The sequence below is a fragment of the Pseudorasbora parva genome, chromosome 1, assembly GCF_024679245.1.
Source record: "Pseudorasbora parva isolate DD20220531a chromosome 1, ASM2467924v1, whole genome shotgun sequence".
Lineage (NCBI taxonomy): Eukaryota > Metazoa > Chordata > Actinopteri > Cypriniformes > Gobionidae > Pseudorasbora > Pseudorasbora parva.
In genome coordinates this window covers 49,539,404-49,566,112 of record NC_090172.1, presented here as the reverse complement: position 1 = coordinate 49,566,112, position 26,709 = coordinate 49,539,404, and the positions used below count along the sequence as shown (strand labels likewise).

Sequence of the window (26,709 nt, the reverse complement as noted above, 5' to 3'; positions counted from 1 at the left end):
AACTTTATATAAAAATATTATATAAAATTATAATATGTATAATAATACTCATTATTATTGTATTATAATAATAATAATAATAAGAAAATGTATTTGTATATCTCTTTTCAAATCACACAACAATACACAATGCAATCAGGAAATTGACACAGATGAAAGACAATTAATTCAAACCTGAAGAATATATAAATGAATAAAATAATAATGCACAAGATAAGCTCTAATTAAAATCCATTTTTATAAAAATGTATTTTATATTTTCCAGATTGCGCATGCCTGTAACAGCTCTGCTGTTGCTAGTCCCTCCTCTTCACTGCCATCAACCGTCACCCCTGCATCACCACAACAACTGGCAAGTGTTTTATGGCATTTTGTACCAGTGTTGTTGCTTGTAATTGTATTATTTTGATGTTTATTTCATTAGTATTTTTTATTATTATATTTATCAGGTTTCAAATGAGCACACCACTGCACCCTCTGGCCCAACATATTTCCCCACCAGCCTAGACTCTGCTCCTCCTTACTTTTCCATCGTCCCAGCCTCTCTTGCAACTACTACAGCTACAAGTCACTCTGAGCCACCTGCCATGATGGCTCCAGCAGCACCACAGCAACAGCTGGTAGGTCTTTTGTGGCATGTAAACAGTGCGAAAGATGTGCTATTTTCTGCCTGTAATATTGTTCTTATTTTATTTTCTATATATTTATATATTTACTAGGCTGTGGATGAGCGCTGTATCCCAGGGATGGACAGAGTGGACAGCCTGGCAGAGTACTTGGTGGGACTGAGGAATGAAACTGGACAAACACTTAGCGCCCAGCAGGCCAGTAACATCATAGCTCTGTGGCAGAACCTTCTGCCATATGACCAGAAGCGTGTGGGGTACTTTGCAAGGTACAAGTCGCGTCTGACAACAGGACGCTTCAGGTGCTCTAAAAAGAAACCTGAATTTACACCAGGTGTGGAGAGTATGACACGTTGCGTCCTAGGATCGACAGGATCCCCTGCCCAGTGGCCAGACTGTTGTCGCGTGGTAGAATGCATTTTTGTAAGACTCTGTGGCATCTATAAAACTCCAAAAAAACAGGGTAATTGTTCACTGACTAGATGGACTCTAATTCTCACAGACTACCGCAAGATCAGACAGCTGGTCCTGGGTAATGGTGCTGTCATGGAGAACTCTACTCTGCAGTTGTTTGATGTTAATCAAACAACTCTCATTCAGTGGCACAACAAGCGACTGAAGAGGCAGGAATGTAATATTCTGCTGCAAGGGGTCAACTTGCCTGCCTCCATTCCTGTTGCTTCTGTACCTCTCCCACCAGTACAGGTACGCCCTACTACTGCACCACCACAGCCTGGCCCTCAACATCAATACCATTTGCCTCAAAGTACAGCAGGACAAGCAGTGGACAAGAGGAAGTCTGCAGCTCTAGCCCAACACACCCATTCTCTGCAGTCTGTCTGCCCAAGGTTCCCCAGTAAGAGGCAACTATTCCCTCAGCAGACATCTTCACCCTCCCCTGCACCTTTACCTACTGTCTCTGGCCCCAGCCCTGCCAGTGACCCACTTGTGCATGTGTTTTTGACCCCACAAGTCCATGTATCCAAACTGATTGCTCCTGCTGGTCCTCTTTCTTCACCACCATCTGCCCGGAGGCCTTACCATCGAAAAGTTGACAAAAATAAATGCAGTCACTGCCAACAACCCCGCAACAAAGAAAGTGGCCACAGCCAGTATTATGGTTATATATACTGCCCCCAAAATGCTGGTATGCCACTTAACCAGTGGATGGAGGAGATGCGGAAGAAGAGGGCAGATAAGAAATAAATTGATTTGTCTTTGTCTCATAAAATTCTAACGTGCATAAGACTTTTGCACAGTACTGCATATATACACACTACACTACTATGTATATAGTTTTATTGACTTTGTTTGTTTATTACTATTATTTATTACTAGTTTGGTGTATTTGACCCTCTCAGGGAATTTTATTTGAATCATTTTTTATATTTATTTTTTAAATACTCATAATGTTTCTAACCTTGTGTGTAATATTATCATTTATTATTATTAATCTATTTATTACTATTATCATTATTATTATTAGAGGTGGGTGGTGGTTTTATAATTTTTCATATATATATATTTATATATATATATATATATATATATATATATATATATATATATATATATATATATATAATGAGTAATATGTACATCTTTTTATAACGTGTCTATATTTGTGTGTTTACTGCTGTTTTAATTTATCACCATTTTTAGTGTAAATTTTGTTAATAATAAAAATACATGTTTCATAGAACAGTGTCTCGTCTTTCATTAATCATTATTTGAGCTTGATTAAAACATTATTATTGCTATTATTATTATCTCAAATGTATAGCACATTTCAAGAAACTCCATATCCATATGAGTAATAAATAAATATAAACATGTATCCATACAATGAGAAAACACTTTTTAATAAAACTATCTAATGAAAGATTATAAAATAATACATAAATAGATATAGGTTAACATTTGACATTGGACAAATGCTTGGTTTTAATTCAAAAGCAGCATTTTTTTTTTTTTTGTATAATGAATCAGATTGACAGATCCTTTTTGGCCAATGACGATTGCACAATAATGTATCGACCAATCGCGAATTATAATCCACGATCTTTCCACCAATAAGGTTCCAGCATTGTGGCGCGCTCGGAACATCAACGGTAAGCATAAACTTGTGATTTGAATTTTTTAGCGCATATTTATCTGTAGTAAGTGATTAAAACAATTATAAGAAGATAAATTATAGCGGTTAGTACAATGTGAATTGACAATTTGCTATTTGTAGCAGCATTTTTAGAGATTAAACTTGTATAAAACAATGAAATAGACCAATAGTGTTCAGAGCAGTGTTACATTATACCTAACGTTATACCGTTTAACGTTAATCATTATGTAGTTAGTGTGGATTTTATTGTCTCTTTCTAAAACAAACTAAGGTTACCTTCTTAGTATGTATGTTCTTCATAACAGTTAAAGCTGGAAAATCAAAGGAAAAAGATTAACTGTGGAATTATTAGGAATTATTAAATATTACAAAATGTACTATGGCCAGTAGCCTACAGTGTACAAATTTACAAATTTACAAACAAACAAACAAAAAAGATAGCACTAAAGTAATATATGATACTTTAAGAATTTAGATTTTATTTATCTAAAGAATTTATTTAGGAATATATGATCTAGAAGCATGATCTGGTCAGCATTTATTGTCTAACGTTAGAGGTGTTTACATTGCAGACATGTCAAAGCCAAAATCACATAAGGCCTTTGGGGATGAGGAGTGGATGTCTCGCCTGCGGCGGTTTGCCAACACAGGGGTATGGCCCTCTGAAGCTGGCAACAGACCTGCTCCACGCCAAAAGAAATGGTATGAGATATTTCAGAAGGTATGTATTGGCAACTGTTAATAGGACAACATACATAAAACAAGTGCAGTTTACATACAATACCAGCTGACACAATGTTTTTACTGTAACAGATAGATAAATGCCCAAGACAGGTCCGTGGGCAAGCATCTCTTTTTGGTGGACCACAAAGTTGTCTTTGTGGTTTTCATCCTCCAAAGGTATTTGCAAAGGCTTTCAAACATATAAAAAGTTGTATTATTTTTTCAGTCATGATCTGTTTTGATCTTATTCGTTTGATCTTATTAGCCTGCTCCGACATCTGGCCCTGCACCTACCTCGACCTCTGTACAGTCTCTGAGACAATCTCCACTTAACATATCATTGGTAAACCTAAAACACCTTATGTGGGTTGATTGTTAGTTTTAAATGTACTTAAAATGGCACACTAACAATAAAGTTAAATAGAAGTTATTGTTATTTGTAACTCCCAATTTTACTTTACAAAACATCAGTTTGGAGGGTCTCTTAGTGCAGAAGCCAAACCTAACCTCAACATTCCAAGGAGGATTCAGGTATTTACATTTTTTTTTTTTGTCTGATTTGTCTGATTGTGTGTGTGTGTGTGTATGTTGATATGCATTATGTGTCCTTTCAGAACTCATCTGCCTCATCAGTTCCATCATCTCACAGTGACAGCCCTGCTTCTACAACCACTGTGACAACCGGGACTTTTCCTTCCACTTCTGTGAGAGCTAGGCCTTCTTCATCACCTATGAGAACCAGTCTGTCTCCATCCTCTGTCAGAGCCAGTACTTCTCCATCTCCATCCATGATAACCAGCCCTTCTGCATCTGTAAATCACTTCTTCTTTGTTATAGATGGCATATGAATGTGTGGAAGCTGCATATTGAATGTTTTTTGGCATATTGACAGAAACAAACTTAAATGTTTTTAGGGTGATCCTATTGTTTCTGGCAGTCATACTTTTGTGGCAGTTCCTGCTCCATCTTCAGATCCTGCTGATTCTTCCATTTCTGCACTGCCAGCTGAAATGAGGAAGACAATCCCCTCACAAGATCAGAGATGGATAGCATCTACACTTTTTCATGCTGGCAGACTTCGGCCAGACTTGAAGCTCTGGTATGAGCCTCCAGTCCCCTCTCTTATCTACCACCAGGCTCCATCTCCAGACCGTTTCTTCACACACAGGCTGCTAGTGTGGATGCCCTACCACCAATGGAAGGTTAGGCTGCTATGTCCTGTCTGTGGGAAACAGTTAACTGGTTACGGCATACACAAAAGAGCTCGCAAGGTCCTCGACATTGACCGGTATTACCTCATGGTGACAGAGACGCTCAGGTGTTCTGTCTGTCAAACCAATTACTTGTCAACCAGCCAATCTGTCCTGGACCAACTTGACTTGCCACACAGGAGACTGTTCCGCCTGATCTTGACATACAAGTAAGAATTTGAACACAAAATCATGTTTTACTCGATACTAATTGTTTTTATAATGAACAGGTAATGATAGAAAAATAGGTTCCATGTAAAACATACATACTGATGTAATTGTATATAGATGGATAATTCTATTTTTATTTAAAGATATGCATGTGACATCCGTGTCATTCGTCTGCTGAGGGATAGGACACTTGGCAATAGCCCTGCCCGACTGGCTAAGCAACTGAAGGAGAACCATGGGGAGGAGTGGCTGGATAGATTGGCACACTACATGGGGGAATGTGCTGCCTTTGCTGACCACTCCAGCTTCTTGCCAGTTGCTTTCCAGGAGCCTCCAGAGCCTTTTGAGGTCCCTACCAGCAAATGGCTTCTGACTGTTTATGGGAAGGACATTGTCAGTCGACTGGATCACATTAAGGCCAGAGTGACATCAACTTTTGGGTCAATTTTAAAAATGGATTCAACTAAAAAGGTAGAATTTAATTTTCTTGTTTAACTTTAGGGTTAACTTTTGTATTGCTTCATGATTGTATGTGCCACACAGTGTTACTCATTTTTAGTGAGTACATATTGTTTTTGATTTCAGATCACAAAGAAGCTGGCAGGAACAGCCAAGGGGACAGCACAATGGCTATCCTCTGTTGGCAATGAGACAGGCCAGATCCTTATCAGTGTTCTGACTGCCCAGGAAGGACCTGGTCTGGACTCCATGATCTTGGGGCTTACCAGCAGATACCAGCAGGCAGGTGTGGATCCACCAGAGCTCCTATATGTGGACACTGGCTGCTGTATTGATAAAGGACAGAGCATGCTTCAAACACGATTTGGAGAATGGCCAAACCTTAAGATCAGGCTGGACATATGGCACTTTATGCGACGGCTGGCAACAGGGTGCACCACGGATGCCCATCCCCTCTACCCAATCTTCATGGCAAGGCTATCTGAGTGCATATTTGAGTGGGACCCACATGACATTGCTCTTTTACGTCGGGCAAAGAGAGAACAACTGGAGGAGGAAGGGGTGCTTTTCATCAGTGGGCACATGTTGAACAGGCGGATAACAAAAAAAGAGTTGTCCCTCTACTGCCGCCGAAGGACACGTGGAGTAGAGACTACCATCAGCCTAATTGAGCTACTTCTGCATGGGTTAAAGGAGGAAAAAGGAAGAGATCTTTTAGGTGTCCCTCTGCTGGACACTGTGCGGATGGAGCACATCTGGCGTGTTCAAAAGAGACATGTGAAGTGCATCCAGGATCCGCCAGGTGTGTCACTGTACACAGAGACAGGCACCACCACTACAAAGGGAGGAATAGTGCTCACAAAATACAGGTGTGCCAGGGGCTCAACGTCCCTTGAGTCTTTCCACCTCCACCTGAATAGGTTCATTCCAGGTTTGTGGCATTAGCATTTAAGCATAATCAGCATTTACATACAGTATTTTATAATTTTAAATTATTTTCCATAACGTAACACATGCTTAAAAAGAAAACTATAAAACTACAATATACTTAAGTATTCAGTCTGCATTATATGCTTCCTAGTACAATCTTCTTTTTCATGGCCTCATTTTCCATAGGAACCAGCGCAAACATCTTCAATTTTCAGCTGTATCTCCTGGAAGGCCTGAACAGATGGAACCAGGACAGAGCAGCAGCATCTGTGGTCACCAAGCCGTCCTCTCTCCTCACCTATGCAGGCGACGTAGTGCACTGTTTGAACACCAATAGTTTGAAGGTGCTTGGTAGAAAATATGTTCCTGCCTTCCAACCCCCTGCAAAGTACACAGGTAAGTGCCTCTTTGTAGAGCAAAGGCATTTAATGACCACTTTTCATACTTACCATAATAAGTTCTGCATTCTGCTTTCTTTAGAAGAGCTTATTGGAGTGGACTACCTGCTCAGTCAGACAGGACAACCACTTCAAAGAGTGAACCCAGATGCAGAGGAGACAGACCAGTTACTGGAAGATGTTCATGTGGAAGAGCTGGAAGATGAAGGATTTGAAGAGGACTTCTCTGATGACCCGACCATGGCGTTACTCAATGAAGACCTCCCTACCACAGCCTCTGCATCCTCAACCCTGTCAGCCATTGCTTCCTCCACCCTGTCAGCCGTTGCATCCTCCACCCTGCCAGCCGTTGCATCCTCCATCCAGCCAGCCGTTGCATCCTCCACCCTGTCAGCCGTTGCATCCTCCACCCTGCCAGCCGTTGCATCCTCCATCCAGCCAGCCGTTGCATCCTCCATCCAGCCAGCCGTTGCATCCTCCATCCAGCCAGCCGTTGCATCCTCCATCCAGCAAGCCGTTGCATCCTCCACCCTGCCAGCCGTTGCATCCTCCATCCAGCCAGCCGTTGCATCCTCCACCCTGTCAGCCGTTGCATCCTCCACCCTGCCAGCCGTTGCATCCTCCATCCAGCCAGCCGTTGCATCCTCCACCCTGTCAGCCGTTGCATCCTCCACCCTGCCAGCCGTTGCATCCTCCACCCTGCCAGCCGTTGCATCCTCCATCCAGCCAGCCGTTGCATCCTCCACCCTGTCAGCCGTTGCATCCTCCACCCTGCCAGCCGTTGCATCCTCCATCCAGCAAGCCGTTGCATCCTCCACCCTGCCAGCCGTTGCATCCTCCACCCTGTCAGCCGTTGCATCCTCCATCCAGCCAGCCGTTGCATCCTCCACCCTGTCAGCCGTTGCATCCTCCATCCAGCCAGCCGTTGCATCCTCCACCCTGCCAGCTTCTGTTTCTTCTGTCATGACTGCCACTTCAACCTCTGATGTTTCCTTGGGTCAGCCTGATGTCAATGCTCCTGATTCCCATACTCAAGTGTCTGAGGGGGATTTGGTATGTGAAATTTCATTATTTAAAAATAAATTTGTTATATAAGTTACCATTTTATCATTTAGTTTTATTTAAAATCATACTAGAATATTTTTATTTATGTCATTGTCTCAGGCTGTGGATGACAAAAATATGCCAGGGATGGATCGAGTGGATAGCCTGGCAGATTATCTAGTGCAGCTGAGGAATAAGACTGGGCTAACTCTCTGCACTCAGCAGGTAAGCCATTTTTACAAAATACATGCATAAAAGAAAGAATATCATGGAAACTTTACAATAAGGTTTCATCTGTTAACATTAGCTAATGTATTAATTAATATGAACTAACAAAGAGTAATGCCAAAACTGATTTATTAAAATATTTATATTAATCATAAATATTTATCACTCTCATTGTTTGTTTATGTTAGTTCACAGTGCATTAACTAATGCTACAAATACAACTTTTGATTTTAATAATGTCTTAGTAAATGTTGAAATCAGAGACGGACAGTAGTGGAGTATTGTTACTTTCTATTCAAGTACGTTTTTCTAGTATATGCTTTATCAGTGTTTTTCTTTGGAACACTTTTACTTCACTACATTGTATATAATGTCATGTTTTTTTGCTGCACTACATTTAATAAATAACAGTTACTTTTAACTCATATTACATTAAACATATAGTACTTTCTTACTTGTACTCAAGTAAAAATTGTATTAATTTTAATTTTATTTTATTTTTTAAGTACACATCACTACATTATAATTAAGTATTAAATGATATTCAATATGAGACTCAGTGCAGTTAAAATGACAATATTATGTTTTGGAATGTTGTGAAGTAAAAGTTTTCCAAAGAAGAACACTGATAAAGTACATATACATATACTTGAAAAATAAAATTACTTGGAAAGTAAAAATACTCCACTACTGTCCGCCTCTGGTTGAAATTAACATTAAGATTAAATAAATACTGTAGAAATATTGTTGATTCTCAGTTCATGTTAACTAATCTAATTAACTAATGTTAACTAAAGAAACCTTATTGTAAATTGTTACCAGAATATATTTATTAAAATAATTATTTTATTTTATTTACAGTGGTGTGTTTGTCTTGTGTCACTTTCAGGTCAATGACATTGTGGCACTTTGGCATAACCTGCCTGATTATGACAAAGAGCAGGTGATGTTTGATACTAGATGCCAGGGCAGGTTGACCACAGGGAGATTTCGGTCTCCTAAAAAGAAGGTTGCTTTCACTCCTGGGGTGGACAGTCTAAAGCACTGTGTTCTAGGCTCCAAGGCTTCACCTGCTCAGTGGCCAGACTGTTGTCGGCTTGTTGAGGCCATTTTTATCAGACTGTGCAGAATCCACAAAAGTCCCAGGAGGAAGGGAAAGGCCTCACTTTCTAGGTGGACTCTGATCTTGCATGACTATGGCACAATCCAGCAATTGATCCTGAATAATGGGGCTATTATGCAGAACACAAATCTACAACTGGAGGAGGTTAATCAGAACACTCTGGCCCAGTGGCACAATGACAAGGTGAGAAGGCAAGACCTGAGTGTTCTGTTGCAGGGGATCAATCTTCCTGCCCCTCTCCCTGTTGCTGCTGAGCCTCTCCCACCTGCCCGTGTTCGGCCTGCTTCACCACCTTCACAAAGCCGAAGAGAGGAGCACACATACAGCATGCCACAAAGCACTGTAGGGCAAGCCACACTAAAGAGGCATATCACTTCTATGCAGCCTGAAAAAACAGCTGAGGTGGTTAGAGCAAAGTTACCATTCCAGAGACCACTGCTTCCTCGGCCTCAAGGCATTATGGGACCTTCTGCTACCTGTGCTTCTCAATCTACCCCTGCATTCACTGTGTTTGTTGTCCCTACACCCACATCAAACCCTTTGTTATCTCCGCCGGCAAGCAGTGCTCCTCCACCCTCTGAAACTGTCCATAACCGACAGCGACGTACATACATTAGGAAAGTTGAGGCAAACACCTGCAAGAAATGTGGCCAGTTCAGGACAAAAGGAACAGGTCATAGCCAATACAAAGGCACCATTTACTGCCCAAACACAGATACTTTAACCAAGGAACAGTGGCTTGAGCAGATGAAAAAAAAATAGTAATATATTGAACATTTCTATAATATGTATATTGGTTTATCTTCTCATAATTTTTAATTATATTTTATATGCACATATAATTGTTATACTATATTTTCACGTTTATCACTGTATAGTAGTATTTGTGTTCATTGTGTGTTATCCTTTTCCATCATCTGTTTGTTTGTTTTTTACCCCAATATAAATATTCCCTGTTCTTAATCCAGTTTTAATATATAAGTTCATATCATTTTGATATAGGCTACAATTTATTTTCCCGGTTTAACCATATAACATCTGTGGTTCATCACCTGGTTGTCTTATTTTAGTTATAACATAAATCTTTTATTATTCTATTACACTTTAAAATATATTTTATAAGTACATGCTGTTGTAATGTACTTTGATGTACTTGTTATTCATAATTAATTTAGTTTGTATGTGTTCCCCCACCCCACCTGGCTGATTTGTCTTTATATAACAGCAAGTGTGTATTCATTTACAACTCTTCAGTAATCATTGCAGGTGCCCAGATGATCATTTTATTTTTTTACTAATAACTTTATATTGTATAGCACCTTTCAAGCATTCGTCACAACTCTTTGGAAAATATAATGACAGATAAAGTTAGAAAAGAAAATAAAGATTTATTATATCCAAAGGTGAAGTAATACAATAAAAAATAATAGAAAAATAGCATAGAATAAAAAGTAAAATAAAAAAATAGATGCATAAATGGGAAAACCAGTACTTAAACATATAAAAATAATATATATTTGTTTTTAATGATCGAGAAATAACATACATTGTATTTATTGGTTAACCAAGCTGGAATTAAACAGCATTATCAAATTACTCAAAAAATAAAAAATAAATAAGAGTTACGTTAGAAGAGATAATACAAATTTATTATATTCGAAGGTCAAATAATACAATAAAAATAATGAAAAAAATAGCATTGTAAAATTAAATACACACAAAAATGGGAAATACAGTACTCAGACATAGAAAAATAACATGCATTGCATTTCCTGATTAACCAGCATCCTCAAAGTACCCGGAAGGAAATTTGGGTTACAAATAAGGTAGTTATTAGCAACATTCCAAAACAGTTTTAGTCCTGTCAGAGGTGGGATTCGAACCACGGTCCTTCTTGTCAGTGTTACAGCCTGAAATGTGGAGGGAAAAGTACTTTTCAGTGAAATTTAACGATGTATTTACCACAAAACAACTAAAAATCGTACAAGGGCTCTTGTTTTTTCCTTCTCTCTCTTTTTCCCTTTCTTTCGCTCTTTTTTTCTTTCTTTTTTCTCCTTTTTTCCTTCTTTCCCCCCTTCCCCTTCTTCCCCCGCGTAAACAGACTATTGTTCCCCAGCTTTGGCGGGGAGTCGGTAGAGCATGAGACTCTTAATCTCAGGGTCGTGGGTTCGAGCCCCACGTTGGGCGTCATCTTTTAGATAATTTTCCTTAAAGGGATGGTTCACCAAAAAATTATGTTCTGTCATCATTTACTCACTCCATAGTTGTTCCAAACCTGTATGAATGAATGTCTTCTGCTGAACAGAAAAAAAAGTTGGTTGACAAATGCCAGTAACCAAACTGTTGATGGGCCCCATTGACTTCCATAGTATTTTTTTTTCTCTATACTATGGAAGTCAATGGGGCCCATCAATAGTTTGGGGTCCATCAACTGTTTGTAGAAATAAAGAGAGGACAAAATCCCTCAAAAAGGATCTTGAGGAGGGATTTTGAGGGATCCCAAAATCCCTCAAAAAGGGAAAGAGATGGAGGGAAGTTAGCGAGAAAAGGGCATAATAAAATTGTACTTAAACGCAGCCCCTGTCTCCCCCTCACAGCCTCGCTTTTATACCTGCAATGGTGCTGTCCTGAATAAGGTCTATTTGTTTATAGATTTGTTACATGGTTGTTTGCAGAGGGTGTCTAAATATGTAATAAGCATGATGATGACGAAATCAGTCAGGTTGGAGGAATGGAGGCAGATGATTCGCTGTGGCGACCACTGATTGGAACAGCCGTAGAAAAAGATGACTACGAAACCACGCAAAAAAGGAGAGCACATTAGTATGCATACCTACAGTATTTGTGATCCTAATGTTATGGTAATGCGATTGTAAAAATGTAGTTGTGGTAATGTTATGGTAATTTTGTAATCTCGTCAATGTCCAATTTCCCTCCTTTCAGTCTTGCTCATGCTAACTCAATAGTTTTCAGCTCGTAACCATAAAGACGTGTCGTTGTATCCCTGCTGACTGGGTGGAGGCTGCTGCAAACCCATAACTGACAAACATAGTAAAGTAGTTTTTATGTGAAAAGAAGCTTTAGAAGAAACGGCGCAACCTTAAAATTGATATAAGCCTTGGACCTTGAGCAATACACTAGACACAAAAATGCTGTTTGGTGATTTGTGTGTCTAAGATCAAATGGAAAGATAATAATAATTTAAGCACTTGTTCATACATTTTTGTGTTTTTCTTTAGTTTGGTATATTCTATTGGACTTTCACCAGCTTTATGCTTGATGCGGTAGATCATTATTGTTCCCATGGACAAATCAAAAGCAGTTAGTTTGAAAACACCTCATATTTGTTTAGCTCAGGTTACAGTTAACTGAAACTAAAACAAAATCTAAAAGTCTAAAAAAACAATTAAAAATATGAATGAAAACATATAGAAAATTTGAGTTCATTGCTCTATTATTTTGAACTGTTTTAAACTTAAAGGTTTAAATCAGTAGATGTTTAATAATCTTATCAGGTCACTGTTTATCACCCATGACTAGGGATGATGTGTTCTTTCAGAGAAGTCTCTCACTTCCTGTCATTTCCACAGTTTTGCAATATGCCATGTCTCATCACAGTTGAAGTCTTTGGTTTTTGTTCCTTAAAGGTTTTAAAGCACACTGATTTATGGTGACCTGTTTTACTGTTGGTCTGGTGGAAAAGATGCAAGAGACTTGGAACCCCGCACAGGTACTCACCAAACCCCATCAACAACACTGCAAGTCAGCAAATAACCAGTCTGTACATGCACCCGAGCAAGCAGGCAAACAACCATCTGCACACAGACCACTATCAAACTTGATAAATGGGAGTGTGATGATGCTGAGACATATCAATCAATGCTGTTCTGAGAAATCAATCAGTGTCAGTGTTTAGTTCAATATCTGATAAAACTGACATGTGTACTATATATATATATATATATATATATATATATATATATATATATATATATATATATATATATATATATATATATATTCACATACTGTATGGTGTTTATGTTTTAATACATTTACCCACGGTTTCACAGACAAGGCTTAGACTTAAATGCGTGTTTGAGCCGTTTTAACTGAAAGCAATTTGCACTGACATACCTTAAAATTAGTCATTGACATTGTTTTGTCTCAAGATGAACACTAGTAATGCATTTTTCTAATGCACATTTATAAAATCTACTTAATATCTTACTTGAACTAAGGTCTAATCCTGAATCTAAACCCTGTCAGTGAAACCAGGCCTTAAAGTGATGTACATATAATCTAATGTGGGAGGGAGTTAAGTTAAAAATATAATCATTTTTACATAAAGCTTTATGGACCTGGTTTCACAGACAGGGCTTAGATGAAGCTTTAGTTTAAGTATTGAAGTATTTTTTTTGTGATTAATGTTCCTAAAAACTCCCTGCCACATGGATTTTAGTATCCATGCAGCAAGCTCGTGAAACTTCCCCTTTTTTAGTCTCTTGAAGTAGTAGTTAAAAACTTTAATGGTGTCTATCCTGAGACAAAACAATGGCGCTGACATATTTTAAGATTTGTCTTTACTATCAGTTAAAAAATCTCAAACATGCATTTTAGTCTGGGACTAGGCTTTAACCTTGTCTAGTGGCACTGGAGACGACAACTGTTTTCAATAACTGAGTTTTGATCTTATCTGTCCACCACTGACATAATTTACTGTAAATCATCTGCTATCTGTCATAGCTGATGCTTATCTGTGCCTGTGTTGTTTGTAAGAACAAGGACTGGAGGAGTTTACCGTATTTATAGTTTAAATAAAAAAGAGTGATAGAGCTAGGTGGTGATCTCAGGAGAGTTTCAGTTCCTGGGTCACCTGGGATAACCTTTCTCTTCAACCTTTACCCAAGAAATGAATAACCCATTGCTTTGAATGTATAATTATGTTTGCCATATAAAACTTTGGTATCAAAATCTGGAGATCAGTAACTAGCCTTTCTGGAAATCAGTAACCATGATTTTGCAGTAGAATGCAATGTTTGAAATCCGGTTGAATCTGCTTTCAAGACCTATACTGTATGTATTTCGAATAACAAAAGGAATATACAGTAGTACTTGGCTTAAAATAGTTTGTTTACCATAAAAGGAACTCTTGGTTATTTCTCAAACTAAAGGTTAAAAGAGGGAGTTTTTCCAACTTTTGATGCCAAGGAGCCTCAAATTTGTTGCAGCTATATATTTTCATAGATAAAACAAATTAACTGTGAGAGAAAAATATTAGGTGTAGTATTAAAAACGATGCATCATTTATCTAGCCAGCATCTCAGGTGGGACAAACCCCTGGACAGATGGCCAGTCCATCACAGAAACATGACACATTGTTTCTCAAATGAAAGCTGCTGTCCATAACTTTTTCTGTGTTCGAGAACAAAAATTAAATAATGAGACTGGATTTACGTTGTACATTTTCCAAACCGTGATTTTGTCTTACCCTGAATCATTATGGTATACTTATAATAAGTGTTTATATTGGGACTATTTCAGACCGGTCTGGTTGGAGCCACTGCGGAGAAGTACAGTTCCAAGACTAGCCATATCTCCAGCTGAAATGTTCTTCCGCTAAACGCATGCGGTTCTGTTCATTAACCACTAGAGCACAAAAAGACTGCAGCTTTAAATAATGATCTTTTTATATTCATTGTACCGAAGCAAATTATGAAAATATATGGAACAGTTTTACTTTGCATTGTTGACCTTGTATCTTGTTTTAGATGTATGGAGTATGAACCTGAAAAAAAAAGATTTTCAATAAAATACCCATTTAAAAAAGCTGAACAAAAGCTATGTAGAAAACTTTATTCTATTATATAATACATCACATGTTGTAAGTAGTTTATGAATAACCCATCATAATTTCACATTGTTCAAAAGTTTGTGATTCACATTTTATCAAGTAACAGTCAATACAATATAATATTAAATATTATATAATATACAATATAAAAATGCTAAATAAACATACTGATGCAAAGAACACTTCACAATAATGCTAAGAAAAGAAAGTGCCTTATGAGCAAACTTGTGAGTGACAAATGTTAGAATCCAGTAAAAAAAATCATAAAATATATGTACAAGAACTCTAGAGGTCAAGGAGGAACTCAGGCAACATAACATTCCAGATGAAATCATAACAATGTTTGTAATGTCACTTACATCATACACTACAGTAGATTTCAGTGTTACATTTGATATGCAGATTATTATAATAATATGCAAAGCAAGGTCTGAAAAATAGCTACACTAAAACAACGGTCTCATCCGACTCCAGTGGCTCTGGGCTTGTAGGTCCTCTATTCTCAAAGCTTCTCCATGGCGAGCCAGTATCCATAACAGGTGGGTTGCATGGCACATCTATGCCCAATTCTTGTGAAGGGGGTGTATTGCTTGTTTCAAACAGGACTTCAAATTTATGCTCTGACTCTCCTGGCTCCTGCCAAACCAGCACTTCATATCTTCCAAAGCGGAGGAGCACCTTATCATCAAGCTCAGCTCTTTCAAGGTATCTCAGTTCGGACCCACCGACTACGAGTTTGACCTTCTGGCTCATGTTCTGGATCACGAAGTTCATGAAAGGGCTGCCGGCTTTCCTATACGCCTGTATGGAGAGCTGTTTTCTGGAGACGGATGTGTCATTCAGGACAAAGATGCAGGTCTGTCCGTCACGGCCAAGCCTTAGTGGATCTTCAGCGTCCATTTGGTATGGTTGATTTAGGGGCAGGTTTTGGAAGAGCGGGCGACTGGCTTGGTTAGGGTGGTAGAGAACTACATGAAGACACGTGAGCAGTTCTTCAGTTTCGAGTTTGCTATTGATATTCATTCTAGCTGACAAATGGAGGCAAAATAAACCGTGTGGGGTTAAATTCCTTTGCTGATATAGATAGACCTAAAAGAAAAAAAATACGTTAGTTCACAACTAAAGCGAGAACGAACTGGTTCATAGCACAGATTCAGCGTAACAATTTTCTCTAAAGTATTAGGCTAGATTAACTGAAGTTTCGCAGCTCACCTTAAAAAGCTGATGTAACGATCGCCAACTAACGGACTGCTGTTTTGAAGCGGAGCTCGCAGTACTGTGAGTGAGCACAATGAACGAAGAGGGAATTGCATCAGAAGGAGCATTGAAATCCAACACCCCTTCCAACTTGGAACACGTGACTCACAAAAACCCCAGAGTTGCGCAACGGATTTCTATGCTTTCGCTATATCTCAAAATGAGTATAGCCCAAGCCTGCAGTCTCCCTCTCATTTACTGAAGCTTTCGCGCCTCGATCGCCCCCCGGTGACCGGTCCCAGTATAGCCGCCCCTCTGTGATTTCTAATGGACGCGAGGCAATCTAAATAATAAAATTACACTTCAAAAATGTTTTCCCCAAAGTTAGTTTATGTCACTGAAGGCAGTTATCATCACGATGATTTCATTTCAGGTGTTCGTTTTAAAAATAAGTTTAGTTTGAGTTAGTTATTTGATGCTATAAAAACGGGGGGTGTGACGTCATGATTGACAGCTGAGACTGACGGCTTCTCTGAGTGAAGTTGTCACTGAGGCGCTAACGGACTTTTTTCGAAATTTTTGGGAGCAGATTAGAGCTTTAGCTTTAATTTCTACATTTCCATAACTGTTTATTTCACACCAACATAATTAATTGTTCTGCATCTGCGAGAGTGTGGGCGGGCTTTTGATATCGCGACTGTACTTCCTGCTCTACTTCCTGCGCTCTACTGCGCAACTCCGGTCCCGAAATCGCTACTGCGCAGACTCGGTCCCAAGATGTCCGCGCCGTGCAAGGCTGCTTGAAAGCTTCAAATATGGCAAGCGGAAACGGATGATGTCGAGTCGTCCATATTTTTTTACGGTCTATGGTATAGCCTAGTTATGTGTCCAATGATTCCCCCTGGAGACACGGGCTTTATGGTTGGTTTCGATTAATAAAAATTCATATTTGAATGCTTTTAAGATAAGCACTCGACATTTTGTTGAATTGTGACATGACCAGATACATTAAACATGAATGAAAACATGTTTATGATAATCATCTGTGAAGTCTTATCAATCACTCTTCAAAAACCTTCTGACAAAGCTGTAAAATCACAGGGAAGGGAAGCTCATGATATATCGAATAGCCTAGTCTTTTCAGGAAGAGTGTGTTAACTGCAGTTTCGTCAACAAAGCAAAGAAAATAAATAAATAATTTAATTTATCATTTTTTTGTGTGTTTTTTCCCCATTTTTTCTTTCTCTTTTGTTACGTTCTTTCCATTTGTGTCCTATGATTATGCGAAATTAGTTTACTTGTTTAATATGCACATTGCTGGAAATGTTCTAATACGTGTTTGCAATAAAATAATAGCCTAATAATAAATAAATAAAAATAACTTTTAGGGAAGCAGCCTAAAGACACGTTTTATGGTGACCACGTGACGTGAATGCATTTTACGTAGCCTGTAGCGACTAAATGGTTTGGACAACAGCTTAAAGATTTTATGTGGTGTGAAACCGATTGCTTGATCTACAACATTAAAACTGTTAAAGTAATGATACATTCCTCTCCAAAGTGCATAAACGGATATAAACAGTAAACAACTACGCCCTCTTTATTTTTTTGTCATTAAAAATCACAAACTATAGGTAGCATATAATAAAGACAAACTAACTTCTGTTTAAACCATAACATTTATATGCATATATTATTTTGTCTTATTGATTCATCTTCTCACGTATTTTTTTTTAAATCTAACTACATTTAATTTAAAATTGTAGAAAGGGCAATACATTTAGAGCAATTTAAATAGCCTACTCCTTACCAACAGGCATGCATAGGGGTTGTGGTTTTCTGGTAAACACGCCAATCAGGGAAGAATGTGGAAAGACTTGTTTGAGTGGTATAAAAACCGTGGGCTAAGATGTTGTTTGGAAATACTGAGACTTTTATTCTAATTTTTATTAGAATTCCCAGTCACTTCTGTCACATTGCGTTTAATTAAGACATTCCACTGATAAACCGATAAACCGACCCCACACCACTCATAAAGGACAGTTTAATATCAAACGCATACTTGCGTTGTATAAATGTTTACACGTTGTTTCTGTTGTCCAATAATGTTACAAAATTTTAATTTAACTTAATTCCTTGCAGTTTGCAAGTCTGAACATATTAGGCCTACTGTGGTTTAATCTTAATTAATTGCCTTAATTAGGCATAAAAACTGATAAATTATGGTATATTCTTGATGCGTTCAGTAACACCACCTAAAGTACGTCAGTCAGTAACAAATATAGACCAAAAGCGAAGTAATTTCATCCATCCAAAACAAGTTTTAAGTTAATTTCCCCCAGCTAGAAATTCTAGGGAATTTCCGCGTGATCCACAATCTTATATTTGATTGGTTTATTCGTCCATGTGGGCGGGACTAAGGAAGTATATTATTGAATGGCCCACCCTTTTCCTCATTGTGGTGAGGAACAGGCGGTGAGTATCCTTCGTTGTATTTTGACCTCTACAAGACCAATTTTCGAATTTAAGTTCAGCACGCGGTTTAAAAGTATTTTAGATGTAAGCAGTTGTTATATGTTATGTAGAAACTCTGTTAATCGCTTAATCGTTACATGTAAAAGTCGCATACATCGTGTTTAGAACGGCGCGTAACGGCTGCTCGGTTGCTAAGCTAACGTTATTAGCTTATTCAAACGTAGCAACGGAATTAAGGGTTTCGCTCGGGTCGCCGAGCACGTGAGTCGACGATTACTTGTTGTAATCATATTTTTATGACGAAAAGTGTTTAAAAAACACTTATACATCAAAAAATAGTGCGTGAGTGAATGTTTGTCGAGGTTTGCTAGTCAGCTAGCATTAAGTAATCACACGAGGCCGTGGCCTATAATGTGAGGAGAATTATATTGTTGGTACGACGAATTGTTAAATTTTCCTTTTACGTTTTTTATTGTTTGTCTGTATTTGCATATACGAAGGGGGGAATGGCATTTAACGTATTTGCATAAACTGGTTTTACTTGATGGGCTTCTCAGGAAGTCCACGGTTTCGATTTCACTTAAGCTCCAGGCGTGGTTACGCGGTAATTCTTAACCAACTATACATAACTAAACTTGTTTTCCGTTTTTTTGTAACGTTAAGTCATTGGCGTGTATCTTGTTAGTGTGTTTCAGGTTCTGCATACCACATCAGCAAAAATGGTGAAGATTTTCATCGGAAACCTGCCTCAGCAGGCGGAAGCAGAAGAAATTAAGTCTCTGTTTACTCAGTATGGAACAGTCACTGAGTGCGCCATTATCAAAAACTTTGCCTTTGTCCATATGGACGATCGCAAAAGTGCAACCAAGGCCATCCGAAACCTTCATTTGTACAAGCTGCATGGAACACCCATCAATGTCGAAGCGAGTCGAGGGAAGAACCAGGGCCCTGTGAAGCTTCACGTTGCCAATGTGGAGAAGGGAACCGATGAAGAGCTCCGAGCACTGTTTGAAGAGTATGGCTCAGTTAGCGAGTGCGCCATCATAAAGAACTTTGCCTTTGTACACATGAGCAACTCTGATGAGGCCATGGATGCAATCAAGGGGTTGGACAACTCTGAATTCCAAGGTATAAAGCCATAGTTTTATGAGATCCTTTAATCTTTTTGCACATTTATGACTCCAATTCATCAAATGTTTTTGCACTTGCAGGCAAAAGAATTCATGTGCAGATTTCAAAGAGTCGACCAAGAGGCGAGGAGGAGGAAGGCTACGGCCCCCCAGATGGTGGCTATTGGCCACCCCGTTTCCCTGGCGAACGCCCCGAGCCCCCTGGTTATCCTAGGGGACGCTTTGGGTACCCCCCTGGTCCCCCTCCACCACCACCCCCTCCCCCCAGGCGTCCCCCATATGCAGAGCGTGCACCACCAGCATACGAGCGTGAACGTGGTGTGGTCGACTATTATGAGAAGTACCGCGCTCGCCCTTACAGTGTCCCTTCGTACGAGGACCGCCGTGCGGGTGCCATCCCCCCTCCCCCTCCGCCCCCCCAAGCTGCCATTATGAGAGAGCGACTGGCTGGCAACGGCCTTGACCCTTATGAGCGCCGCCCCCTCCCACCCCCGCCATCCTCATTCTATGCACGAGACCGCAGTCCCATCAGACGTGCTCCTCCTGCCCCACCGGCACCCGCCGGGAATGGTTACTCATATGAGCGATCTCGTCTCTCCCCTCTCTCCATGTCTCGGACCCCGATGTACAGCATGCCTCGGCCCAGAGACCCCTATGCTGACAGGGCGGCGCCACCTCCACCTCCTGCGCGCTACTCGTATTAAAGTGCACCCCTGCGCTTTCGTAACCCAAGGTGAGAATAGGTCCCGCAACCCAAAACCAACTCTAAAATGCCCTCTTAATGTAGAACTCAGAATTTACGTACATGGCCTGTTGTGCGTGTGATGTAATTGATGCGCAAGTAGCAGTAACGTAAACTTTGTATCAAAGTGCCTGGATCGTAAGTTTTTAATAGCTCTGTCTCAAAGTACTGCTCGCAACACTGAACTTCGTATCGAAGTGTTTAGATTAACCGTATTGTATGTGTATGAAGATTTCACTTCGCATAATTCAAATAGACTGCATTCAAATCTTATTATTTGAACTTGGCTTGTCGATTCAGTAATGCCAGATGGCACTACAGCCGTTTGACTCATGTGATTTGCTTTCTTTCCAGGTGTAAATTATTCAACAAGATCGTCGTCGTCGTTGTCTCCAGGTGCACGTGCCGCGATGCGTCTTTGTCTGCCAGAGCGCGTTTCGTTCGCCTGCGCACCATAGTGGAAGAGTTCTGTTGCGGACTGCACATTCTATAAAACAACCGCTTTTACACGCTTAAAATCGTTCTTATGCTAAATTGTCAACTCTGCTTTATTTTTATTTTGCCTTGTTTTTATTGTTTAGCATTTGATAGTTGAGTAAAGCACTGAGCCAGATTACATAAATTAGGTTAAGTTGGTGGTTTGGTTAAGATTTAAAGGAACGCATATAAAAATTTTCAAAGAACACTTCAATGTATCACTGTACCTTTTTTTTTTTTTTCTTTAAAATTTGGAATGATCTTATCGTTTGTTATTAAACTACTGTAACAAGCGCTATGACAATTTATTTTAAATCAAAAATCCATCTGTGTACAGGTTTTTTCTCTCTTTCCTCTAAGCCTTTTGTTAGTGCGGCATGCAAGTAAGAATACAGTCTCCGCAGCAATAAAAACCTTTCTGTCTACTGGCTTTATTGAAATTGTTTTGTAGTGTGCATTTTAATTGCAGATAATCGCAGTTCAAGGACTTTGTATCACTTTTCTTTCATAGCAAATTTGAAAGTTTTAATAAAAAGACTGGAAACTGGTTCGTCGTTTTGCTTTTCTTGCCACTCTTAAACTAAACTTGCCTAAGTAGGCATGAGTGACCATGTAGCTTAGAGGTTGACATTAATTCGCACTAATAGCCACAACATCTGGCTCCCTACTTTAGTATTGTCACGGAGAATGCAACTGCTTCTGCGGCGCAATGCAAGCGATTACCTTCTCTTCGTCTTAAACGTTAGTTTGTCTTACACCATTCCTGGTTCTGTCCAAATAATACTAGGTTGGTTCAATAAGTAGATAGACATCCCAATATTTCTTTAAACAATAAATGGTCCCTTTAATTTTACTTTGTCAGGTAAGTCATTTGATGCATCTAGTTTCTTTGCCACTCAGCATGTTACCACATGATTTTAAGGTATATCTTTACAACTTAGACAGCAGTGACTACAGACTACATTTGTTACAAGGACGTTTATTTCGATCTTAATGTTTTGGTGACTTGTAAAATAATTGACACTTTAGGATAACATGACTATGGGTAAGTTTTGAGGTGTAACTTGTGCAATTATTTGCTGTCTTGTACAAATTTTACAATAAAATCAGTATGTGTAATCATGGCTGCTTATTCATTTTACTGTGGGACAAAATACACGTGTGTCCAGTAATAATCTCTGCATAAGCAAATTTTTCACACTGCAGACATGATGAAATAAATGGCTGCACTTTCAATCAACCAATAAAGTTTTTCTCCCATGCCTAAACGGTCGTTTTTCTTGAATGTGAGAGTATAGCAGTTGTGTGTCAGGTGCCTATGTAGGTTTTTTTAAATGTGTGCAGTAGAGGGTTAAACTGCCAAGTTATTAGGAATGGTGATTTGTTTCAGCAACCAGACAGTTTTTAAGTTAGGTAACGTTACACATCTGGATAGGTAATTGGTGGTTATAGGGAATGTCAAAGATGTATAAAGATTTTTTTTTTTAAAGAAAATAAAAAGGCTGAAAACAAAGCACAACGGTTGGATGATAACAGAAAACACGTTTCGTTATGAACGTTTTATTAGTGTACATTAGGTTGTGTATAATTCATTGCTGGATATTTGCATACATGCTTAATAAAGATTGGGGGGGTTAAAATATATCGTCTTCACTGTCGGTTAAAAAAAACTAGACACCCTTAATGCATGCGTGTGTGGACTATGGTGTGGACCGGAAGTGCTGTTAGTGACGGCGGGCGACTCCATTTTAGGCTTCATTCATCTTGCAAGCAGTGAAATTGCGTGCTCGCTACGGTAAGGCAATGATATCCCTGCTTAATCAACTATACCACGCGATTGTTATAGTTTACATTTTACACTAAGGTAACGCAGTGGTGGAGTACTATAATTTGTTATTATAGTACTATATTTCACAATACGGCGACGTCTACTTCGGCTAACTTTATGTAACGTTAGTTAGTCGTGCTAACTTAGCTTAGCTCTACACCTTTGGCCTACAACTCTTTATAAAAAAAAACGAACCCTGAAACGCTCATCGGTCTAACTTGATCGTGTATCGGCCCTTAAGTACTAAAACGATGCGAACAACAAACTAATGGGGTTGAATTCGTTGGGTGTGACGGTCACGCGGATACGTGGCCTAGCAACATACGCGATTTAATTCAGCTGCGCCATAAAGTCCAAGAACGGAACCTAGTCTCCCACTTTATACACATTTATCGGTCGGTGTGTATCGCACCGTATTTCAATGCTGAGTTATGCGTAAATAATTCTGGCATTTAGCCACCCAATCGATGTTAAAACTCGGACGGGATTAGGCTGTCTATGGTTTTGTAGGCCAACACAGCAGTAATGTAGGAAAACATCTGTTGATATAACGTGCATTTCGAAACTATGCTCCCTCTGTCCAGGAAAAACGGCAATAAAGATGGTTAAGATCTTTGTTGGCAACCTATCCACAAGCACGACCGCGGAAGATCTGCGCTCTCTTTTTTCTGAGTATGGCAAAGTAAAAGAATGTGACGTCCTGAAAAATTATGGCTTTGTGCACATGGAAGGTAAGCAGGAGGCTGAAGAGGCTATCCGCAAACTCCACCATCACGAGCTGAAAGGTCAAGCCATAAATGTGGAAATGAGCAAAGGGAAACCAAGGGGATCTACCAAGCTGCATGTGAGCAACATCAGCAGTGGCTGCACCAATCAGGAGCTCCGAGCCAAGTTTGAAGAGTATGGCCCTGTGGTTGAGTGTGATATAGTGAAGGACTATGCCTTTGTTCACATGGAGCGAATGGAGGATGCCATGGAGGCCATCAGTGGGCTGGAGAACACAAGCTTCCAAGGTGAAAATTAACCTTGAAACGACGAAATCCATGATTACCCAGGGTTGCATTGTACTCCTTAAATATAGACATCTTTTTTTAGCAGCAAGTGAATTGTAATTGCTAAACAGAAGCCATTTTCTATTCAATTAGCAGTAGACTTAATATTTACTAATATTAAAGGGATAGTTAACTCAAAAATGAAAATTGTCATTCACTCATGTAGTTCCAACCCCATTTTGATCAATTTCTAAATACAAATTAAGATATTAGTAAAACCTGAGATATTTAACATTCTGTTGAAAGGCTGTGTAACCATAAATGTTCTGAACAGATATAATTGCTTTATCCATCTTATTTTTTGCAACACTGAAGTAAGCCATTTCTGTGAGACCTTAGATTCATTAGCTGCTGTATAAATGACTAACATTAAAAGTGCTGTAAAGTTATTTTCACACACACAAAAAAAAACTATTTATAACTACAAACAGTTTTAATTTAGGTTTTATTCACATAAACATTGATCTTCACACATACATGGAGCACATCAAATATAGTAAATTGACTTTCTGTTGAGGAACAGAAATCTGAGGTTTCAAACATATCTTTAAAGATAAAAGCCTTATGGGTTTGGAATGACATGAAGGCGAGTAAACCATGATGACAATTGTTATTTTTGGGTGAACTAACCCTTTAAGTGATGTAAGTGCTCATTGGCTGTCGTGATGCAATAATTCTCTTTTTAAATGACGGTTTACGTGAGCGGAAGAAAGTTTCACATTGTCTTGCGTGTGTTCTCTTCCTTCCACAAGGCAAGCTGATCAAAGTACAACTGTCTACGAGTCGCCTCCGTACAGCGCCCGGCATGGGAGACCAAACTGGCTGTTATGTCTGCGGAGAACAGGGCCACTGGTCCAAAGATTGCAGACGTGGCCAGAATGGTAGCTATGGCGGAAGCATGGGGGGATTCCCCGGCGGTAGAGGCCCCCCAAGGGGTGGCCCGCATTATGGCATGGGTGGCCCTGGAGGTCTTCCTAATAGAGGTTACCCGGCAGGGCCACTTCCCCCACCCCCACCCATGAGCCGGCGTCCCAGCTATGGCGAGTACGGCGCGGATGCTCGAGAACGGTACCCCAGCAGGCCACCGAGCGCCTATCCGGAGAGGTCGTCCACATATGAGCGAGAACGCTACGGAAGCATTGACTATTACGAGAAGTATCGGGCTCGTCCGGCTGGCTCTAGCTTCTTCGAGGATAGGCCTCTCTCTATTCCACCTCCTCCTCCCCCTCCCTCTTCTTCCTCTCTCTCAAGGATGCGGTTGGCTCCTCCCAGCCTCGATCCCTATGAGCGACGCCCTCTGGCGCCTCCGCCTCCCACAGCATCAGCGTACTTCTCGCGGGACCGTAGCCCAATCAGACGTGTGGGCGCCGGTTCGGAAGGCTACTCGTACGAGCGCTCGCGACTTTCCCCGGTCTCAAGGAGCTCATCGACTTACGCCGTGACGCGGGCCAGGGAGAACTACACCGAGCGGGTTCGATACGCATACTAAGCCACACACATGCTAAGGTGAGCGAATGCGGGTCGTTAACTTTGACTGAGATGAGATGTCAGCGTGATCTGTTCTAAGCGTAAGCCGTTTCGAGTACAGTATTAAGCGAAGCCGCTTTACTCGGGTTAAAATGTACAGTCAGAAAATAATTCCTGTCGAATGTTTCATCTCACAGAACATTTGTTCCTGTTTTTTAGGTTTTGTCAAGTGACGAGATTTCCCCTCCACCTGTATGACTTTGCCTCCATCAGACGCTCCATCAGATTTCAAACATGCAGGATTGGATAGACACATTGATCACAATGCGTATTAGCTCAGCACAATGTTTTACCCATAATACGAAAACTGCTGTTTAATTTCCCATTTCTAATGGAGACTTTGGCATATGATTGCAAAAATTTGTAGTTGTGAGTTTTGGTTTTGCTTTGCTTTGCTTTTCACTTGTATCCAGAGGTAAGCTGGGGTGTTTAATGTTGTCATATTTTTTTTAAACTCTGCTATTAATTGCAATTAAACAAACTTTGTGAGATTTTTTTTTTCTTTCTCCAGTCAAATTGTGATCCAATATTATTTACCTTTTTTAATGCTCCAAGACTTGTAGCTGTTGGGTTGACTTGCCACTTCATTTATTTGATTTAAGTTTTGTGAGGACAATCTGGTTTTCTTTTTGGCGATAAACCCAGCATTGTGTATTTTGAGGGAGTGGCAAATTGTAATTACTCCTGCAGCTGCACAAAAAACTTTTTGGGAAAATAAACTCTGAAATTCAACATTCCACTTTTCTTTTTATTTGCTACAGGTGATTGGTATAAATGAACTGTTCAGAATTGAGTTTTACATCTTGCTTGTTGAATTGTGTTGTATCTAATCGGTATGTTCAACAGGACAGAGAACTTGTTACTTCTGCCAATATCTGTGAGTTTTTGTGATCTTGGAGAAATTATTATACTGAACTTGTTTTGATTGTTTACTCCCCTGTTCGATGTGCTAGTGTATAAAAAAAAAAAAAGAAATCTGATTTAATATACAACCCAAGTAGTTGGGCAGCTTTCAGAGATGTTTCTGTTCTGTACACACAAATGACTGTTTATGACAGGAGATCTTTAGATTGTAAGAAGATGCACCTAGGTGGAAAGGTGGACTCTACATGAGAGTGAATTGGAAATTTGCATTAGATGTGCTTACCAACTCTCACTCAGGGCTTTATTCACCTTTTGAGACTGCTGGAGTTTACTGGCGTTTCTTCTTTATGGGTGCCTTGGGAAGCTCTGTGAAGATGTTTATAAATTTAATTTTCTGTAGTTTGTATATTTCCTACAGAAGTCAGGAGTGTGTTTTACGAATTATCTTTTGTAATAAACCAATATTTTGGTGACAAAATATCTGTCTGTCTTTCA

The 26,709-nt window shown here is 39.5% G+C and overlaps 3 protein-coding genes and 1 long non-coding RNA gene across 8 annotated transcripts in view; 3 read left to right on the top strand and 1 right to left on the bottom strand.

Annotated features, from left to right (window-relative positions):
• Window positions 1-14,876, top strand: part of LOC137075798 (uncharacterized) — a 31,744-nt gene extending 16,868 nt beyond the window's left edge. For 2 of the 3 annotated variants that reach the window (XR_010905105.1, XR_010905104.1), the window contains one exon: window positions 12,716-12,874. This is a non-coding gene — a long non-coding RNA (uncharacterized lncRNA). Of the gene's footprint in view, window positions 1-12,715; window positions 12,875-14,612 lie in introns of those variants that run through there. The other variant, XR_010905106.1, reaches the window with a different exon arrangement.
• A 34-nt stretch (window positions 14,877-14,910) lies between these two features.
• On the bottom strand, window positions 14,911-16,264 carry tifa (TRAF interacting protein with forkhead associated domain). The gene is made up of 2 exons (XM_067451826.1): window positions 16,135-16,264; window positions 14,911-16,011 (listed from the first exon to the last, which is right to left on the bottom strand). The coding sequence occupies exon 2, from the start codon at window positions 15,943-15,945 to the stop codon at window positions 15,364-15,366; it is 582 nt and encodes a 193-aa protein (XP_067307927.1). The 5' UTR covers window positions 15,946-16,011; window positions 16,135-16,264; the 3' UTR covers window positions 14,911-15,363.
• Window positions 16,265-18,522: 2,258 nt separating this feature from the next.
• Window positions 18,523-21,490, top strand: rbm4.3 (RNA binding motif protein 4.3). The gene is made up of 4 exons (XM_067444730.1): window positions 18,523-18,594; window positions 19,280-19,722; window positions 19,806-20,457; window positions 20,821-21,490. Exons 1-3 carry the CDS (start codon window positions 18,524-18,526, stop codon window positions 20,426-20,428), a joined length of 1,137 nt encoding a protein of 378 aa, XP_067300831.1. The 5' UTR covers window position 18,523; the 3' UTR covers window positions 20,429-20,457; window positions 20,821-21,490.
• Window positions 21,491-22,656: 1,166 nt separating this feature from the next.
• On the top strand, window positions 22,657-26,692 carry LOC137075762 (RNA-binding protein 4.1-like). Of its 3 annotated transcripts, XM_067444702.1 has the most exons (4): window positions 22,657-22,738; window positions 23,356-23,784; window positions 24,576-25,329; window positions 25,510-26,692. In XM_067444702.1, the coding sequence occupies exons 2-3, from the start codon at window positions 23,373-23,375 to the stop codon at window positions 25,310-25,312; spliced, it is 1,149 nt and encodes a 382-aa protein (XP_067300803.1). In that variant the 5' UTR covers window positions 22,657-22,738; window positions 23,356-23,372; the 3' UTR covers window positions 25,313-25,329; window positions 25,510-26,692. The 3 variants fall into 3 exon arrangements, with proteins under 3 accessions (XP_067300803.1, XP_067300819.1, XP_067300810.1); XM_067444718.1 differs by lacking the exon at window positions 24,576-25,329; XM_067444709.1 differs by lacking the exon at window positions 22,657-22,738 and having other exon boundaries at window positions 22,745-23,784.
• Window positions 26,693-26,709: the final 17 nt, after the last annotated feature.

Bases quoted from the DNA above. Each gene is read 5' to 3' on its own strand.
- tifa (XM_067451826.1), bottom strand. From the start codon at position 15,945: ATGAATATCAATAGCAAACTCGAAACTGAAGAACTGCTCACGTGTCTT.
- rbm4.3 (XM_067444730.1), top strand. From the start codon at position 18,524: ATGTGGGCGGGACTAAGGAAGTATATTATTGAATGGCCCACCCTTTTC. The intron at 18,595-19,279 runs GTGAGTATCCTT...GTATCTTGTTAG, and splicing joins ATTGTGGTGAGGAACAGGCG to TGTGTTTCAGGTTCTGCATA. The intron at 19,723-19,805 runs GTATAAAGCCAT...TTGCACTTGCAG, and splicing joins GGACAACTCTGAATTCCAAG to GCAAAAGAATTCATGTGCAG.
- LOC137075762 (XM_067444702.1), top strand. From the start codon at position 23,373: ATGGTTAAGATCTTTGTTGGCAACCTATCCACAAGCACGACCGCGGAA. The intron at 23,785-24,575 runs GTGAAAATTAAC...TCCTTCCACAAG, and splicing joins GGAGAACACAAGCTTCCAAG to GCAAGCTGATCAAAGTACAA.